The 18,561-nt window shown below is 40.7% G+C and overlaps 2 protein-coding genes across 2 annotated transcripts; one reads left to right on the top strand and one right to left on the bottom strand.

Annotated features, from left to right (window-relative positions):
- The first annotated feature begins 269 nt into the window (after positions 1 to 269).
- On the top strand, positions 270 to 3,967 carry NAT1 (N-acetyltransferase 1). Its single transcript, XM_061475057.1, has 2 exons — positions 270 to 426; positions 2,821 to 3,967. Exon 2 carries the CDS (start codon positions 2,826 to 2,828, stop codon positions 3,696 to 3,698), a length of 873 nt encoding a protein of 290 aa, XP_061331041.1. The 5' UTR covers positions 270 to 426; positions 2,821 to 2,825; the 3' UTR covers positions 3,699 to 3,967.
- A 6,208-nt stretch (positions 3,968 to 10,175) lies between these two features.
- On the bottom strand, positions 10,176 to 18,261 carry MPHOSPH6 (M-phase phosphoprotein 6). Its single transcript, XM_061475070.1, has 5 exons — positions 18,087 to 18,261; positions 14,090 to 14,202; positions 12,409 to 12,499; positions 11,318 to 11,415; positions 10,176 to 10,839 (listed from the first exon to the last, which is right to left on the bottom strand). The coding sequence occupies exons 1-5, from the start codon at positions 18,147 to 18,149 to the stop codon at positions 10,695 to 10,697; spliced, it is 510 nt and encodes a 169-aa protein (XP_061331054.1). The 5' UTR covers positions 18,150 to 18,261; the 3' UTR covers positions 10,176 to 10,694.
- Between the last annotated feature and the right edge of the window lie 300 nt (positions 18,262 to 18,561).

Below are 18,561 nucleotides of genomic sequence, written 5' to 3'. Positions count from 1 at the left end.
GTGGAGCATGGGAACATGCAGCCTGCAACACCATGGCAGTGTACTTGCAAGGAAGCAGATGATTGTCCTCCACCACAATGTGCTGGCTTCTGAAACAACAATAATTTAATTTAAAAAAGTTACAGACCCATTTGCAACTATCTATTGCAGTTAGTTTACATGGAAAACAAGTTCATTCTGGTCTTCACTGGGGGAAACATAAACATCTATTAAGAGGAAAGAAACAAAGTTTAATTTGCTCATGGATCAGTGAAGTCCAAAAATGCACTTTCTCAGCATTTACGATTCAGGAGTAAGGGCCAGCGGAGCTTAGAAGAAGACAACCCTCTCAATTTGTACCCACTCCTGGCTTTACTGACTGCTGCTTCAGCAATAAACAACACAGAAGCTGAAGACCTTGATAAATAAATAAGGCTATCTTAAGAGGTAAGTTTATTTTCTTAAAGAAACCTCCAATAAAAAGAAAACCTAGTTTCTTTATGATAGTAAAGGTTGTGGGCAATAAGATAAGTAATATTCTCTTTAGGAAAAATACATAGAAATGTGTGCATATAGAGTGAAAATATTATCTGCTAAGCATGGGCTCTTAAAGAGGGTAAATCAGTTATAACGCAGTTTCAATTCCTTCATTTCTCGCTCTTCAGGAGGAGATTCATTTGACTGAGATTCTTTTGTTTAGATACAATAGTAGATACAAATTTAGAAATAGAACCTTTTGTTGGAAGTTATTATTTTAGATTTCTAACTTTTTCTAATTATTGCGCATGCAAAGGAAGCAAAAGAGCAATCTAATAGTAGATACTTTATTTGGAATAAAATCACAGTCCTCTAAAAACAACTTAAAAACAATTACAAACTGGTTGCTGTACCCCAGAAAATCCATGTGCTGATGTATTAGGATAAAGGTAGACAGATAATGTATTTTAACAGTGGAGTTGCTGATAGTGTGCATAGTACTGGTAAGGAATATTTTTACAAGAGTACCTTCATTTGCACATTTAGAAATAGTTCTTTAAAGTTCTTCTGCTGATGTTTTTCTCTGCATAAATCACAGCCACATTTGTGGGATTACCTTTTCAGTATCTAGTTTTTCATCTGCTCAAAATTCAAAAGAATAGTAGCTCTTATTTCGTACCGTCAAGATCTACAGCTGATCAATCCTATTACGGAACCACAGAGAGAAATTATAAATAAGATAAACTTGAAAACCAGCCTTATGTTGGTGTGATTTATTCAGCATTCACAATTTGAGCAGGCAGAATTGGATAGACTTGGATTCTGCAAATCAAAAGAAAAAAGTGCCATGAGTCTTACATTATGCTTAAGAAATATTACACTGAGAATATCCTCCAACAATACACTTAAGTTTCAGTGTAAGCTCAATTCCTCTCTGTAGAAAGGTTTTTGATGGGGCTTTCTATCACCTTTGTACAGCTGCTTCTATACCGTGCATATGCATATCATGAATCTGACCCTGAAAATCATCTTGAGAAATTCAAGCTTGCAGTAAACGTTCAGCAGCTCACTACTGAATTTATCCAAATACAAGTCTTCCTGAGTTGCTAATATTAAGTGTCTAAATCTCAGCTTACTTTATGCACAAAAGATTTCCAAGTAGCTTTGTGGGTTGTCTAGAAGTTAAGTATTTGTAGTAACTCTAGACTGTTGAAACACTTAGTGCCATCTTTGTGAAGGTTCAAGCCTTCAAAACTTTTTTGTGCCCAGCTCCATATCCAAGCAGACAACCCACAGTGTGTTGTACAAAGAGCATCAGGTACCTACAAAGCATCCTGCTCATAACTTTGGCCAGCAGTGATGGGCCATTGCGAAAGCCAGATGACTATATGTGACTTGCTAGGGTATTAGAAGGCAAAAAGTACTTTCTCATGCAGCGATCTTGCTCATGAGGAGTCCTATCGAGACAGTGCATTGCTGGAGGCAGGACAGACGGGATGCACTGTATGAGGCTCCGGCAATTCTCACGCCTGAAAAGGAAGGAGTTTTGAGAAAGGCCAGGGCTAGAGAGATGTAAAGCAGCTCCTGTTCATTTTCAGGACACCCTGCGAGACGCAGGGCACAGCGGAGAATAGAGATGTGCTCTTTGTCTTTTAGGTCAGTCACCTCCTTTCAGATTAATTATTCCAACACCAAAATGAGTTTGTGCAACACTCAGAGCAGAAAAGAGACTCGGTGGTCTGTGGCTTTTGTGAAGGCCAGAGGTTTTTTTCAGTTATAATTATCTGAATAAAACTCGACACTTTACAAAATGTGCAGGGAGTATCATTCTCGCTTCTTGTAATTGGAGAAAGAGTGACATGTACCGAATGAGCAATTCATTTACCATCAGTGAATCAGTGGCAGACTCATGAAAAGAACATGTGAATCCTGGCTCAAATTATCCTCCCTCCGACTGGCAGGTAACACTGCTTCCCCCATTGACACTCCTTTCACTGAACAATGGATTTAGACTGATTTTCATGAACCTTCCTGAACACTCCCTAGTGTGATCTTACCTTTCTTCTCAACCCCTCTGTTACAATGCAAATGCAGCAAATCCCCATTTTGTAGCATATCAAGCTGAAACTGCATTGGCTCCTTGCCATAGGAATGACTCAAAGACAAACAGAAAACCCTCATATGTGCTGCTTTTCTTGCTGGGGGAACCTTTTGATATGAATACTTGTTACCCTTAAAAACCGCTCCATTGAGGTTCAGTACATTAAAGCATCTTTGCTGGCAGCAGCTTGGGCAGTTTTTCACAGCATCATACGTCACTGATGTAAAGAAACAAACCCAAAAAAACAATTCCTTCTTTTACAGGTGACATGAACCTTGAAGAGTATTTTGCAAGAACTGGCTATAAAGGTTCTCTTGAAAAACAAGATTTGGAAACCTTAACCGATATATTCCAGCATCACATCCGTGCTGTTCCCTTTGAAAACCTCAGCATCCACTGTGGGGAGAAAATTACTTTGGAGTTGGAGCATGTGTATAACAAACTTGTGCGGAGGAAGAGGGGTGGCTGGTGCATGGAAAACAACCAGCTATTGGGCTGGGTCCTGAAACATCTGGGGTATGACACCAGCTTTCTGGGAGCATATGTGTTCAATCCACACCAAAACGCGTATGCCACCCTCATGACCCATCTCCTTGTAAAAGTAGTTATTGATGGCAAAGCCTATATTGTTGATGGAGGCTTCGGTGTATCCTATCAGATGTGGCAGCCGATGGAGCTGGTTTCGGGAAAAGACCAGCCCCAGGCTCCCGGCGTCTTTCGCTTCACAGAGAAAAATGCCATCTGGTACCTCGAGAAAATGAGACGGAAACAATATATCCCAAATCAAAGCTTCTCTAACTCCGATCTTCTGGAGAAAAAAGACTGTCGGAAAGTTTACATGTTCAGCCTCGAGCCACGGACAGTGGAAGATTTCCGTTTCCAGTGCACGTACCTTCAGACCTCTCCAGACTCCCTCTTTACGAAGAAGTCCATCTGCACCCTCCAGACCACTGATGGCTTTCGAGCGCTAATTGGGTGGACACTCACTGAGACCACATACAACTACAAGGAAAACATGGATCTGGTGGAATTTGTAACTCTTGAAGGTGAAGAAGTGGAAAAAACCCTCAAGGAGAAATTCAACATAACCCTCGATAGGAAACTTGTCCCAGTTAATGTCAAAGGATTTTACACAATCTAGGTGACCAGGAAAACCTACGCTAATGCTATGTATATACAATACCTCCCACTGTCTGCGCAATCACTACTGAAAATCATGGGATTCTTTGCAGGCAATTGAAGGAAAAATACATTAATATGAGATTAAAGTGAATTTTGCTCTGGGAAAAATCAGTCAGGTAGATAAAAAAATAATCTTAAATCAGGTAGATAGAATTATCTGTTGTGAGATGACTGCATTCAATTTTAGGCACAAACGTAGGATCTCATTTGAATTTGCTTATAAACTTGAGTGAGAAATATGTCTGGGGAATTTTGGAGTGCCTATAGCACATAAATAGAACTATGGATTATTAATTGTGATATGCTGCCAACACATTTTCTATGGTTATTATAGGGAGAAAAGTAATCTGTGACCATTTAGACAATGAAGTACACATTTAGAACTTCATTTTTCACAGGATGTAACCACTTGCAGTTCATCTCACTTCTCTACCTTTAATATAAGTAAAACAATGTCATCCTTGAAAGGAGCATTAGGAGCCATAATTCTTTCACCATCACCCTTAGACAAAACATAGTACAAAATGAAAATTACCATCATGTGCATTCCTTTTGCCATTACTGCAGTAAACTGCTCAAAGTAATTTTTGGTATGTATGTATTTTTCTGGTGATGAAAACTGAATATACTGCAGCATTATTGTGGCTGATGGGCTCTGAGGAGATGCCTATAAGCTCTGCTTCTGACAAGTAATCATCCTTTAAAAGGTGAACAAGGCTTAAATGTCACAACTGGCTTAGATTTACTTCTGCCTTGAAGGGTTGGAAAATTGGTATTTTTAGCATTGCAAATTATTTGTACAGTGAAAGTAGAACAATGAAGCTAACTCCACTATACTGTTAATTCTGCCCCTCTTGTGTATAAAAAACAGGGGAGTTCATACAGGTATCCTGAATGAGTACCACTTGGCACAGATGTATTCATGTCACAAGTGAGTTAATTCAGCTGTATCAAAGTGAAAAAAAAAGTCAAGACAACCAAATCTAAAGGAACTTCCTTCTTTAGAATCATTTCACAATCACGTTTCCCCATTTATAAAAACCTGTTGTTCCCCCTACCCTGCTGCTCTGCAAAAAGCCTAATCAAGGGAAACATTCTCAAATGCATCAAAAATTAGCAGAAAACCTGAAAAACACTCTTTCTCCCTAATCTACAATAATCCTTCGTATTGGTCAAATGTTAATTTGTCCTACTGATATGTTTATGCTCAAAGACATCATGTGATCATGAATCTCACAAATGCTGTAATTTCATACCTGAAAACAAATAAAGAGAAGTAAAAACATAAAGGAGTTGCTTTAAGTACAGAGTCCCTAACTGCTTGACTGCTGCACACACCTTTTGCCAAGTAAATGAGGTCTGTTCAATCATGCTATCGATCTACTGGCCAACACTTCCCACCACAAACTTCTTGAGCCAAACAGGCCAATATTGAACAAATCTGACAGTAGTGTTGGAGAAGGTAAGTTCCTACAGGTTCCTGGATAAAGAGCTCATAGGCTGAGGAAGAAGATGATCACCAAAGAGGAGGCCCAGTGGTGGGCTTGGAAACCAGCAGCTCTGGGCTTGTCATAGTGAGTGTCAGCTCTTTCCTGTTACCGGCTGTGGTGGCAGCTAATGGCCTGAGTGCTCATGTACTTGCACAGTGACAAGGATCCAAGGGCTAAGCAAGAGGTAACAGGGGACAATGAAAGCTCTCAGGTGTGAGCATAGCTTTCGTATGGAGCTAAGGACTTCAATCTATAATTTATGTTCATATTATCGTCGTACTCATACTAAGGTCCAGTTTTACCCCCTTCTAAATGATTGATCAAAACAAGGTGGCCCCTGAGATCCCAAGGAACATTACAAGCTTCAAAACACTCGCCACCTCTGTTCTAGCTGATGGCAATTCACCCAGGTAACCAAACCATACAAAATCATAGAACAGAATCATAGAGAATGGTCAGGGTTGGAAAGGACCTTAAGACCATCAAGTTGCAACCCCCCTGCCATGGGCAGGGACACCTCACACTAAACCATATCACCCAAGGCTCTGTCAAACCTGGCCTTGAACACCACCAGGGATGGAGCATTCACAGCTTCCCTGGGCAACCCATTTCAGTGCCTCACCACCCAAACAGGAAAGAATTTCTTCCTTATATCCTATCTAAACTTCCCCTGTTTAAGTTTTAACCCATTACCCCTTGTCCTGTCACTACAGTCCCTAATGAAGAGTCCCTCCCCAGCATCCCTATAACCTCCCTTCAGACATGGAAGGCTGCTCTGAGGTCTCCACGCAGCCTTCTCTTCTCCAGGCTGAACAGCCCCAACTTCCTCAGCTTGTCTTCATACGGGAGGTGCTCCAGTCCCCTGATCATCCTAGTGGCCTCCTCTGGACTTGTTCCAACAGTTCCATGTCGGATCACCTCCTTCGACCTGCTGGTCACGCTCCTTTTGATGCAGCCCAGGATACGGTTGCTTTCTGGGCTGCGAGCGGACACCGAAGCCGGCTCATGTTCATTTTCTCATCCACCCAACACCCCCAAGTCCTTCTCCGCAGGGCTGCTCTGAATCTCTTCTCTGCCCAACCTGTAGCTGTGCCTGGGATTGCTCCGACCCAGGTGTAGGACCTTGCACTTGGCATGGTTAAACTTCATGAGGTTGGCATCAGCCCACCTCACAAGTGTGTCAAGGTCCCTCTGGATGGCATTCCTTCCCTCCAGGGTATCAACCGAACCACACAGCTTGGTGTCATCGGCAAACTTGCTGAGGGCGCACTCAATCCCATGTCCATGTCACCGACAAAGATGTTGAACAAGACCGGTCCCAACCCCGATCCCTGAGGGACACCACTCGTTACTGGTCTCCAGCCGGACATTGAGCCATTGACCACAACTCTTTGTGCGCGGCCATCCAGCCAGTTCTTTATCCACCGAGTGGTCCATCCATCAAATTGATGTCTCTCCAATTTAGAGACAATATTTGTCTATGCAACAAACTGCAGTTTTCTCATGCTCCTGCCTCTTTTCATGAGGACAGCCGTGAACAGGCTGGTTATTTTGCCTCCCAACTTGCCTAAAGATGTTCCTGCTGTTGCTCCTGGGTAACTGATCAGGTTATGGTATGCAAGGGTTTCTTGGGCAGAGGTCTGTGGACTCGTATCAGCATTTTTAACTGTGCCTGCAATAATGGAGCGACTCAAGCCAGATTCCCCTCTTCTGCTATTCAGCTCTTAACTAAAGATCTACAGGGCTTCAAACCTCTCCCTGTCTCCATCTGTTTACAACTACTCTCTTGACTGGGATTTTTCCTCTTGAGATTACAATTATAAACAGGTCCTCACTGTGCAATATCAAATCTCACAAAGAAATGTCAACACATACAGCTGAGGAGTAGTTTCACAGTTTAACTAGAGCTCCCCAAAAGCTGACAAAAGCAGGTTATCTAGGTGTGAACGCCAGACCTCAAAATGCCTCAAAGGTTCATGTTGAGAAAGGCGTAAAAACAAAACCAAACAAACCCTGACGCCTCATGCTGGGGTTCCAATAGCAAGGCATTACTGTTGGAGGCAGATGCCTTCCCACCCAGAAAGAAAAGTCATGACCAAGTCCTCAAAGCATCAGCTGAGAGAAATCTGCACTTGAATGAAAAGGGGAAACATGGGATATTTGACGTCCTTCACCACCACTATGCTTTATTAACACTGAGAAAGGTTTAACAAAAGCCTAATAGATTGTGCAGTTTTAGTTGCTGTTGTTGGAATGAATGAGAACAAACGCTTAAGAGCCCCACAACCAGGACTTGTCTAATTCCAAATACAATTTAAACTTACAATATTTCAATTAACAGAAAGACAACTTCTTTTTAAGTCTGAATGCTGGATTAAATCCCAGCCCAGCTGCCCATTAGACACACATGCAATGCCCAATAGCAATGACAGCCACCCTCGACTGTAGAATTGCATAATAAGAATGTCTTACTAGAAAGCAGGACACAGAACAGAAGAAAGATAGTTCAAATTCCATGGCACCACTGAACATCTTCCCCCCTATCCAAAGAATCAAAGTTTAATCAGCTCATGCATTACTAAAGGGAGGACACAGGACGGCTCACTTCAGTTGGACTCTGGTCCTGGACTTCTCAAGATCTAATACTAAGCAAAATAAAAGCAACAAAACCAGAAACATGAGCAAGGAAGATGAAGTTGTATGATACTTCATGTTCCAAAATGAATATTTATTACAACAAACACTGTCAGCCTGTCAAAGAGAGGGACAAAATTTTACCTGAGAAGACACACACTTAAACTCAACACTGTGTGAGCTGTCACTGAGCACAAACTACAATGCACGCTTTGCTTTGTTTGCTTTAACAGGTGCCTTGGTGTAACAGGCACAAACTCTCCTGGTGTCTGGTAACTTTTTCCACTGAATTTTGCATGTAGCCATTTTAACAAAAAATGCTTACTACTTACCCAACTTGCTTTTGTTCTCAAAGAAGAAATGCTTTTAGAAACAAGTAGGAAAATTCTACAGCACAGGAAGCTGCACATGAAAATGCATCTGAGACTTTCACAGCCAAAAAAGCTTGAATTAATGTAGGTTCATGAGGAGTATTTCACTGCTAAACTTACGTCTCTGTCAAGAGTAGCTCAAGCACAGATTCTATACAGCCAAATGTTTCTACCCTGGCTAGGAAGCTACAGCCAGGCTTAAAATACATACATATACATATTTATAACATTGGAAATACAGATGGGTATTTCAGAAGATCCCATCATAAAATGAATGCTTGTAACTTTGCACACTGAAAACACATTTAAAAGTCAGGTAGAGATATTTTTAGTTTTGTCTTGCTTATAATAATGCACGATGAATGGTGCTTTTAAAGGTGCATTGAATAACTCCCTATGAATAAGATTATGCTCAGAATTAGTAGTTGTCTCACTGCAGCACTTCAAAAGCTCACCTAGCCACCAGCTAAACGTCAATGCTGAGCACCCAGATTTGAAGACAATAAACCAAAATCTGTAATTTCTTCACAGTCAGTGTTGGGCATGTTTAGGAAACAGAAGAACCACCATTTTCCCCCCAACCAAATTCAAAATCATAGATTTTCTAGGAAGCTATTTTAGAGTTCACTCACACTCTTACCATGCCATGGCACTCACACTTCCAACTCCTTTACATGACACCACTGGAACCTTCTCCAATCCACTGTCTCTCAGCCTGTGCAATTACAGTGACATGTCCTGGTTGCTGGTGGTTCACTGGAACACACTTTTACCCCCCTCAACTATAAGCTACACAGAAATTCTCTCTCCATTGAAGGCATGTGTCCAGACAGAGAGCAGTAATTTTCCTACTAACAAGCAGGAAAGAATAATAGGATACATTTTGAGTTTTTCTTGGGATGACCAACAATAAATCATTTCCGAGCTCAAGTCACATCTTCCATGGGAAGAAAAACGTTTTGCCATCATTAACTTCTTTTCAGCTAGCAATAATATTTGATGAGGTTTTAAGTAATCCAACCACTAGAGTTTAATTAGCTCTGAAATGCATCTCAGATCATGAATCACACCCTTTCCACCTGCACAAGGTCCCCTGGCTAAGTTAAACGCGTATTTCACCTTCCATGCATGATCCATCTTCAATACCTAGTAAGATGCCCTTGCTATACAGATAGTTCATGTATCACAGGCATAGAACAGCAGACACACAGTCTCCCTCTTCAGATAACTGAGTTTCATGTCTTGCTTCACAGAACTGTTAAGAAAAACACCCAAAAAGCCTCTTGTGCCCATAACAGAATGGCCACTCCTTGCTTCATCTTAAAGGATTTCTCTTTGTCCAGAGAATCAGCATTAAGTAATTCAAGGCATCTTGCTGGGGAAATGAAGTAGCAGAAGTATTTCCTGTTGAAAGGCAGGGTACAGAGAATTGCTACAATTTTAGGCAAGACCACACTGACATTTTTCAGAGCACTGACTGATCAAAGAGCAGAATGTTTCTGTACTAACATTACATCAGATGGCTTCATCACACGCTGAGCAGGAAGAGTTATGCAGTCAACTAACATTTAGGGACATCCGTGACCAGCGTAAACCAGGATCTCTTCGAATTTATTAAGCATCATTTTTTTACATCAAATTACCTAAACCACAAGCATTAAACATACACAAAAAAAACCAGTTATTATTCAGCTGTCAAATATTTCTAAGTCATTATTATGCTTTTATCACAAGATCTCAATAATTATGATTGCATATTTTTCTTTTGCTGAAAAAGAGACAAGATTAGCAAACTCTTTGCTGAAGACAGAAATTCAGACACACAATCTACTAACGTGTCAAACTGTCAATGTTGCCTAATATTTGGCTTGCTCTATATATTTATTATTAAAAAAAGTTTTAGTACAAGCCCCTCTGTTTTTAAATAAGCTTTATAAAAAATAAACAAAACTGATTTTATTTCTCTTCTTCTCCCATCTTATTTATAGCATAGTAAAAAAAAAAAAAGGAAGACACATGTTCACGTGTTTCTGAGGTCTTCTTTCAATTTGAAGACAGCAAAGGTTTCATTTTCATAATAAATAAAGCAGTGAAAACTGAACTGCCCTACTGGATTGGACATCGCTTTACTCCAAATACTTCTTTTGGATGTTACCATAAATTGTAAATAATGTTGCTCTCAATTCAATGTGACACTTATCTAGTTATGCACATTTAAAAAGAATGGTGGGACTAGTGCACAGTAGAAGCTGCTGAGTGGTAAGTATGTACGGCATCTATTAAATACACATCCACTCTGAAAAATGTTTATTCATGCAGATGGTAAAAGTTTCAGTGAGAACTGACTCAGATTCACAAATCTATCCTTTACACTAAACAGCAAGTACTTCAAACAATCTCAGTTTGTGGTACTGTATTTGGTAGAAAACGTTTTTATTGGCTCCAGTTGTGCAGCTGGTATCAGTCACGAGGTTTTAAGAACTTTTTCTTAGCTTTTTTGCTAGGCCTTATCTCAATATTCTCACAATTTTCTTCATCCATTAATACACGCTGGTCTCTTCTTCTCATGAATTTCTTCCCTATTGTCCCCACTAATGTTTCGTATCTGTGAAGTTAATAAAAAAATTACAGCTTTTACTACAAACAGACAAAATTTCAATGGAGCAAATAATAAATCTAATCACCAGCTTAAGTGGTGTAAAAAAGCTGGTCATCAGAATTTTAAGAAGCACAAGTACTACATGATCACTTACTATACTATTAATTTTGGTAACATGGTTTTGTTAGTAATTTGGAACAAGCAGGAAACTAGCACAAAATACCTGGATAACAAAGGGCAGAAAACCCCTTTTAAGATATTTTACCCCCAAATATCTTGTATGGGGTTGGAGATTCTGTGGGTGGAGATTCCACTGAATACACACCAAAATTCCTTGAAAATCAGTCCTGTAAAGTACCATATCTGCTGGTAGTTTTTCTGTTTTACTTGTTTGCTCGCTTTTTGGGTTTGTTTTCCCCACATGTAATGCAGTAATATATCATATTCCTAGCTAATATTGATTATGTCCTAAAATATAACTTACCTTCTGGCCATTTCTGCATCTGACACATCAGCCTCCATTTTATCATCCACTTCAATTTCTTCTTTCTTATTCTTACAGTTCATTTGGATCATTAACTTCTGAGAATGAAGAAAGAAATAGCTTAACCACACAAGAAATAACTTGACACAATGGCAACTATGCTGAAATTCACTGGTAGGAGAAATGAGAAATGCATTAAAGATAAGAATCAAATTTAATAACTCTTTTGTTCCCAGTCAGGCTAGAGCATACTGCTAGGAAAACTCAAGAAGAAAAGGCAGCATGTCTGCCTGTTATTCTGCTTAGCTTAGAGTCTGCCTTTGGGAAAAGGGGCAACATAGAGACAGGGTATTAAGTATACTGCACTATTCAAACGTCCTAAAGGGGATGCCAGGCATCTTTGGGAGACCAGAGAATTAGATCATAATTAATTTTTCATTGTTATGTTAGCATACAGTCCTTGGTTTTGTTAGAGAAGGAAAAATATCTGCAAGCATACACAGTAAAAACCATGCAGCAATAATATGCCAAGTTACAGTGAGAGCAAGTTCAAAGTAACTAAAAACCTCCCAGTAATTCACTTTACATAGCCTTTTGCCCATCTCAGTCTTTACACCTCCATTCTCCTGCTTCAGTCCTGTGTTAATATTTTTGTTACTACCTCAGTGTAGTTCTACCAGCATGAATTATGAGAGAAAATCTCTTGCTCAGAACTTTTACTTTGGAACTTTAAGCCCTTACTTACACAAGTAAGTGCTGAATGTTTTTAGATTAGACTCTAATTAAATAGCAGAGGGAAAAGTGATCTATTGTTATGGTGAGCAGCATGTGGGACAGCTTCCTCACTTCGGGGAAGGAAAATCTGCAGGAGCCATGCAATTACTGGCCATCAATGCAAGGAGATAAAAAGCTTTTATTTACCAGATGCTGCACTGATCAACATTTTGGTTTCAATCACGGAGTTTCTGTACACGGGATGATTTATGGAAGGGGCTAAAATGGCCAAACAGCATGCAGTCTGAAAACTCAAATCCTCATCCCCAAGAGCTTCAATCCTAATGCAAGATCACCTCAAAACATTTAAATGGTACCTCAATTTCTGGATTGAATCCGTTGAAGGACATCCTGCCATAAAGTAGTTCCTCGCATACTACAAAGCTTCGCTCTTCTACGATAAAGCTCCTGCATGAAACCCCAAACCCAGCATTTTGTCAAACAGTGCGCCTCAAAATGATCAATTTAAATAAATGTAAAAAGGCAAAAATAAAAAGCTTCCCCCAATAAACAAAAAGCTTCCCCCAATAAACAAAAAGCTTCCCCCAATAAACAAACAAACAAAAAGCTTCCCCCCAGTAAACAAAACCACAGTGTATTTTAAACCATCAGCTACTTTCTGAAGCTTAATTGCTCTGATATATCTTCCAATGCAACGATCTTGGAGTGCAAAGGAAGAGTTCTTGCCAGTAAAGCTGTGCCAGTTCCACAAGCAAAATTAACTCTCTTGACAAAAAGCACTCTTTGCTGGTATGATTCCACCTACATGAATGTTTTTGCCAGAATAAAAATACCACATAAATATCACTCTCCAGGTGGCATTACTATACCGGCAAACGCTTCTAATTAATTTTTCATTGTGATGTTAGACTTGGCATTACTGAGTCTGTCAGGATATAAAACATCAATTCTCTGTTCAGCAGAGAAAGATTTCCCCTTTCTCCATCCTTTTTTCTTCTTTTGATGAGCACAGAGTGAGAAAAGAAACATAACCCTGAGGTGTTCATAAAACACATTAGGTAAAAGTACTTCTGTGAATTTTCCTTCCTTCTTTTCCTCACACATATATGCTTCTCTTTCTTCATCCTCTTCATCTTCCATGTAAAACAAAATCCTACAGGCACAGGAAGTGAGGCTAAAGTAATCAAGCTCATTCTCCCACCTCAGGTAGGATCAGTTCAACATGTACCATGAACAGCAGAGATCCATCTAAGCTGTCCAGTGATGAAGACTCCAGTGTCTCCTATGGCAATCTACTGCAATGCCTCAACAGCCTTACTGTTAGAAAAATTCTCCCAATGTACAGCTTGAACCTTCCTTACTGCAACTGAAGCTCAAATACCTATTTTATCAATGCCCTTGTTCAACCGCAGACCCTTGGATCTGAGCTTTTTAAAAATGATGTATGCTCTCCCTCAGTGGCATTTTTGTCCTCTTCTGAATGGACAAAAATTGAGCAATTTTAAAAGTAGTTCTCTTGCTATTTAAAGCACCTTTCATAAATAGCAGGAATGGACATTTTCTTCCTTATTAGTTAAGCCTTCCTTTATTTTTTGCCATGCTCTCTTCTATTTCAAAGCAGGATTTAAAGTGAGTTGGACTAAAGAAAACAGAACTGTCCTGAATGAACCCAACCGTGGGACTAGAGCTGAATTTACTAACACAGGGGTTTCAAACTTCCTTTTGCAAATCAAGGGAAAAAGCAGCAATAAATGAGTTGCTCCTTGCCTGAAAGAAACTAATTACATGCATCTAGAAGAATGTGCAAGTGAAAAAACACAACACACACAAGAAATGAAAGTAGGTCAAACTTCCCTAGACAACCTTGAGAACGTCCCTGAAAACAGGTAATAAAAAAAGCTGTAATGCCAGTCTGCCACTATTTTTACTTCAATTAATTGGTTATTAATAATACTACTATTATAGAAAAAATACGTATATTCTATTCCTACTCCACAACAATCTAATGATAAGAACTACAAAAGGGTACAAGCTTACTCTTTTGCCTTTTTAACTGGCACATCAAGATACCAGTGCTCGTCACTAATGACCTTCTTTTCTTCTTCTTCTAGTTCTTTTTTAGTTTGTGCATCCAAACCCTTTTGCATGAACTACAAAGACAGACACAAAAACACAGTTTCAATTTTTTGCATTATGAATATGTTCAAACATCCAACAATTCCATGACAACCATTATCCACTATATTATATTTAGCAGCTGATAAAAAGTAAAGGTTTTTTGTGATTTTTCCCTGGGTTTTGTCTAAGTTTGGGCAAAGAGGTAATGGAAAAGTAAGTAACAACTAATCACAGCTATCGGCTGGAAGTCAACAGTCATCTACAGACCTTTCCTGGTTAGTTTTGATTCTACAAGCTACTGAAATTCTCTAACTTTGCTAAGAGAGAACATACTGATGTTAGTTATTGCTGCATATCAGACACCAACATCACTCATACAAACGGCACTGGAGCTCAGAGTCAGAGGTAGGTTATCCCAGCTTGCCCATTTTTGGAATCATCTGCATTTTCAACCATCCTCTTATTTTCTACAATTTAATTTAATAAACTCGCTTGTGTTTGTAGCTCTGAAGGCTGGAATGTGCCTTTGGAAGTAGAAAAAGAAACAGAGGCTATGAAATGAAGTCTTCTGCATTGAGTTGTACTAAAGGAAGATGTAACCAGCTCTTAACTTCTCACTGATGACCTACCAAAGTATGAGTCAAGCAGTTATGTGTAAGCACCTTAACTCACTGCAGAAACAGTGCCAAATTAGCTGAGACTAGTAATTTAGTTGAGTGTAAGACTGCTATTTTTGCCTAATACAAGGATATTCCTGTAAATTGCTTCCTCAGTGACAACCACTGGCAGAGGATGGAAACAGGCAGATAGCAACAGCAATCTCTCTCACAGCTGCAAGTAAAAGAGGACATCTGTCACAACCTATGTAAAATCGCTGAGTGCAAAACGACTGACCTATGTGAAACATCCCTTTTACTTCCAGTTGTCTCAAGTCAGGTGCCTGAACTGAGTGACAATTAGGTATTACCAGTGTTAACCAAATAGGATAAAAAGCGCAGAAATCTCCAGAATCGTATGGTAATAACTCCCATATTCTCACATCCCTAGGAGGCAGGGCCTCCCTTAGGGTCTATAGAAAGTGTCTAAATAACTGCATCTGTCAGAGGTGTACCTTTATACCAATGTAATTCCCAGCTAGAGGCAAATCTACCAGTACAGTTTATATGCACTCCTGCAGAAAAATTGCTTTGCGGGTATCAAAACATACCTGTATGTTCAACACTGCAGAGGAATTCTACACCAGCTAATTTCACCCCTCTCATTTAGAGCAGCACCATTTTTTGTGTTTAGATAAGCCTGAAGGCTGATACGTAATGTGCCAGTGGGGAACACAAGGCTTGGCCACAGTTTAGGTCCCAACTAAAACAGGCTTGGCTGGGGATAGATCCCAAGAAGGTGTCACAGAACACTTCCCTCCCACAAAAAAAAAAACTAATGTATTGCTGACCTTGTTTGAAATATAATGGCAATACAGATCTGTAATATATGTATTACGTATACCCCACACATCTTTTCAGTCTTTGCAAAATGCCCCAGTAAACCAAATCAAACTCAAAGGTAAAAGCCAATACAAAGCTCCTGTGATTGTGAAACAGAAAATAAATATTTTCCATTTCTATTTGCATCCAGTGTACAAGATCTTTAATGAAATAAAAATTGACTTTCGTTTTCTGAGTCAATTCAAATCCATCAAAGCTTTCCAATTAAAATTACACTATCTTCTCGGGGAAAATAAGTGAATCTATCATGTGGAAAACCACACTGCTCAAGGAAATTGGTTAGCCAGTCAGAAAACTCAACAGAAGAAATTCTGTTACAAGCACCCAATTAAATAATCGTTTCACATTACGTTTTAAAGATTATGTTCCTAAAGATTAGTACATGAATAACTAGATAAAAAATATGTGATCACATTTATCTAAAATGTAAACACACACGGATGGATTAAAAATTAGACCCATTGTGGTCTACAGAGTATGTATATCAGCAACAGAGTGGTTATTTGGATTAAGTTTCCCCAAGCAATGGCACCTGAATCAAATGGTGCAAGACCTAAAGGCAGGATCCATCTTTTCATATCAAGCAGTGAGCACACATAGCCTAGCACTTAGTGCAAATGGTCTTCACAAGGCTACCACTGACCACATATCACCTTTGGATTCCACTTCACCAGCCTGCTGAATTGTGATAATACATCTTATCAGCACCTGTGGAGGCAGCTGCTAAAGGATTAATTAAAGCATTTGTAAACAAGAAGATCTGCAGAAGGGAAGTGCTAAATACAAGATCTGTGTATGACCTTTTTCGAACCTTTTCATCTCTTCAAAGCTGGTTACTACTGCCTGGACTGTAAACCTCCAAATGTCACGGCAGCACATCCACAAGCTGATTCTCCACAGGCTTTTATAGAAGAAAATCTAAGATCTGGGCTGTGAAATCTCCAGGGGGGTTAATTAACTGGCAAACAGCAGAGGAGTGGAAATTTAATTTTAAAACAGTGTTACAAAAAAAAAAAAAAGAAAGAAAAAATAATGATGCTGCAATCCAGAACTCTTATTCTATCATACACTGATGGCTAATTAAGCTCTACATCTACTCCCTTTTGACAGTTAGGCAAGCTGTGTTCCATTCCCTCTGTGCACAAGTTTTAGCCTTTCATTAGCAGCATCTGTTAACTGGGGTAAACATTCCACCATCTTACTGTGGCAGAGTATATTTTATGTGAAATATTGAACTGAAGTCAGCTGAACTCTTTCCAGACAGTGTCTGAAACACAGTCCAGTATAAATATGTGGAGGGAAAAATGGGTGAATAAAACATCACAAGCAAGAAGCCACAAAAGCCCTGTCATACTCAGCTATAAAAAAAATTAATGGATATTAACGTTTTAAAAGAACTTAATGGCAACTCAATTTTTACTGGTTGTTTTCCAGCAATAAAGAACCACCAATCACAGCAGCATGTACTCTACTGAATTAAGGTGTTGTGGTGCACAGTGTGAAGCAGAATCCATTAGCCAGTAAGTGTGGACTGATTTCACACTGGTTTTGACACCACAGTCACAATTCCAAGGGTAACAGGCACATCACAATGTTACTAACAGCCCTCGCATTTACAGCTTGGGAAAGGCGGTTAACACTGCCATTCAGGCTGGGTATTTTATTAGCCAGCAACATACACAGTCAAAAAATGGACACTGTAAGAAAAAATAAACCTTTTATTTCCCCTCAAGATTAAAACCCCTCCCAAGCAAGGTAAACAACATTAATATTTTAATTTCAACGTGTGTGCACGGTATGGGAAGAATTCTCACAACTTCTGTATTCACAGTAAGCTCTAAATAAGCTGGGTGAAATGAAAAGTTTCTCAAATGGTGCCCTGGAGCTGGCTCTTGCAGGGCAAGAGCTTTTACGGATATCTCGAAGTTGCTTTCCTGTCTTGAGACCCTCCAGCACCATACAGTTTATAACCGAGACCTCTGCCCAGCGTTTAAGCAGCCCGGAATTACGCGACAGCCCTCTGAAACTGGCCAAGTTGGAAGGGAGCAGCCTGCACTGCAGGCCTGAGTGAGCGGGCAAGCGAAAATACCCGGGGATGTACTTTAAAGCGTGGCGATGGGAGGCACGAAACAGGCCAGGACACAGGCTCAAGATGGCTGTCGCCAGGGCCGGGGCTGGGTCCGGGCCTCCCCTCGCCGCTCACAGCACGGCTCGGGCCTGCTGCACGCACCGGGCACCGCCGCGGCCTAGGCAGACGGTGCTGCCGCCAGCCCTATCCCTGTGTCCCTGCGGCCGCCTCACGGAGCCGGGCAGCTCCCCGCAGCAGCGACCGCACACCGGGCCCGGCAGCCCTCTCCGCACTCTACACCGCGGACCAGACGCCGGAGCCCCGCCGCCGCCGCCGCCCTCCACCTCACCTTCATGCGCAGCAGGTTCCTGGATAGCTTCGTCTTCGTCTCTCCGGTCATTGCGACAGGCATTGTCACCAGGCCGCGCTGGATCCCCAAGCTCGCGTAATGCGGAGGCCTCACACACCGGAAAAGGAGCGGGAGGAGGAGGCGGTGGCGGCGGCTCGGCTCCACCCTCCGTGCCCGGCCGCAGTGACAGGCCTCTGCGCACGCCGCGGAGGAGTGGCGGGGCGGGAGGCGTGTGTGGCAACAACGTCAAAGCACCCCGAATTCCGTTTGTCGAGCCGGTTATGTGAGGAGCGGGCCCTCGAGTTTGTGAGCAGATAATTCTGACTCGGTATGAAATGGTAAATCAGTAGAGGAACCTGAGATTTATCAATGCTTGTGCGTTCTGTAGTGCTGCAGGCTTATGGTTTCATCCATAATATTATGATATTTCAAAGACAGAAGAAAAGGGAGTGTGAAATCTACCTCATATTGGTAT

This window comes from Pezoporus flaviventris, unplaced genomic scaffold, assembly GCF_033815535.1.
Source record: "Pezoporus flaviventris isolate CSIRO_AGI_PZ_B2104156 unplaced genomic scaffold, CSIRO_AGI_Pfla_v1 ptg000082l, whole genome shotgun sequence".
Lineage (NCBI taxonomy): Eukaryota > Metazoa > Chordata > Aves > Psittaciformes > Psittacidae > Pezoporus > Pezoporus flaviventris.
Note: the sequence above shows the minus strand (reverse complement) of the source record. Positions and strands in the feature narration are given on the sequence as shown.

Bases quoted from the DNA above. Each gene is read 5' to 3' on its own strand.
- MPHOSPH6 (XM_061475070.1), bottom strand. From the start codon at position 18,149: ATGCCTGTCGCAATGACCGGAGAGACGAAGACGAAGCTATCCAGGAAC. The intron at 12,500-14,089 runs GTAAGCTTGTAC...GGTTTCATGCAG, and splicing joins CCAGTTAAAAAGGCAAAAGA to GAGCTTTATCGTAGAAGAGC. The intron at 11,416-12,408 runs GTACCATTTAAA...CTTCATTCTCAG, and splicing joins GATTCAATCCAGAAATTGAG to AAGTTAATGATCCAAATGAA.
- NAT1 (XM_061475057.1), top strand. From the start codon at position 2,826: ATGAACCTTGAAGAGTATTTTGCAAGAACTGGCTATAAAGGTTCTCTT.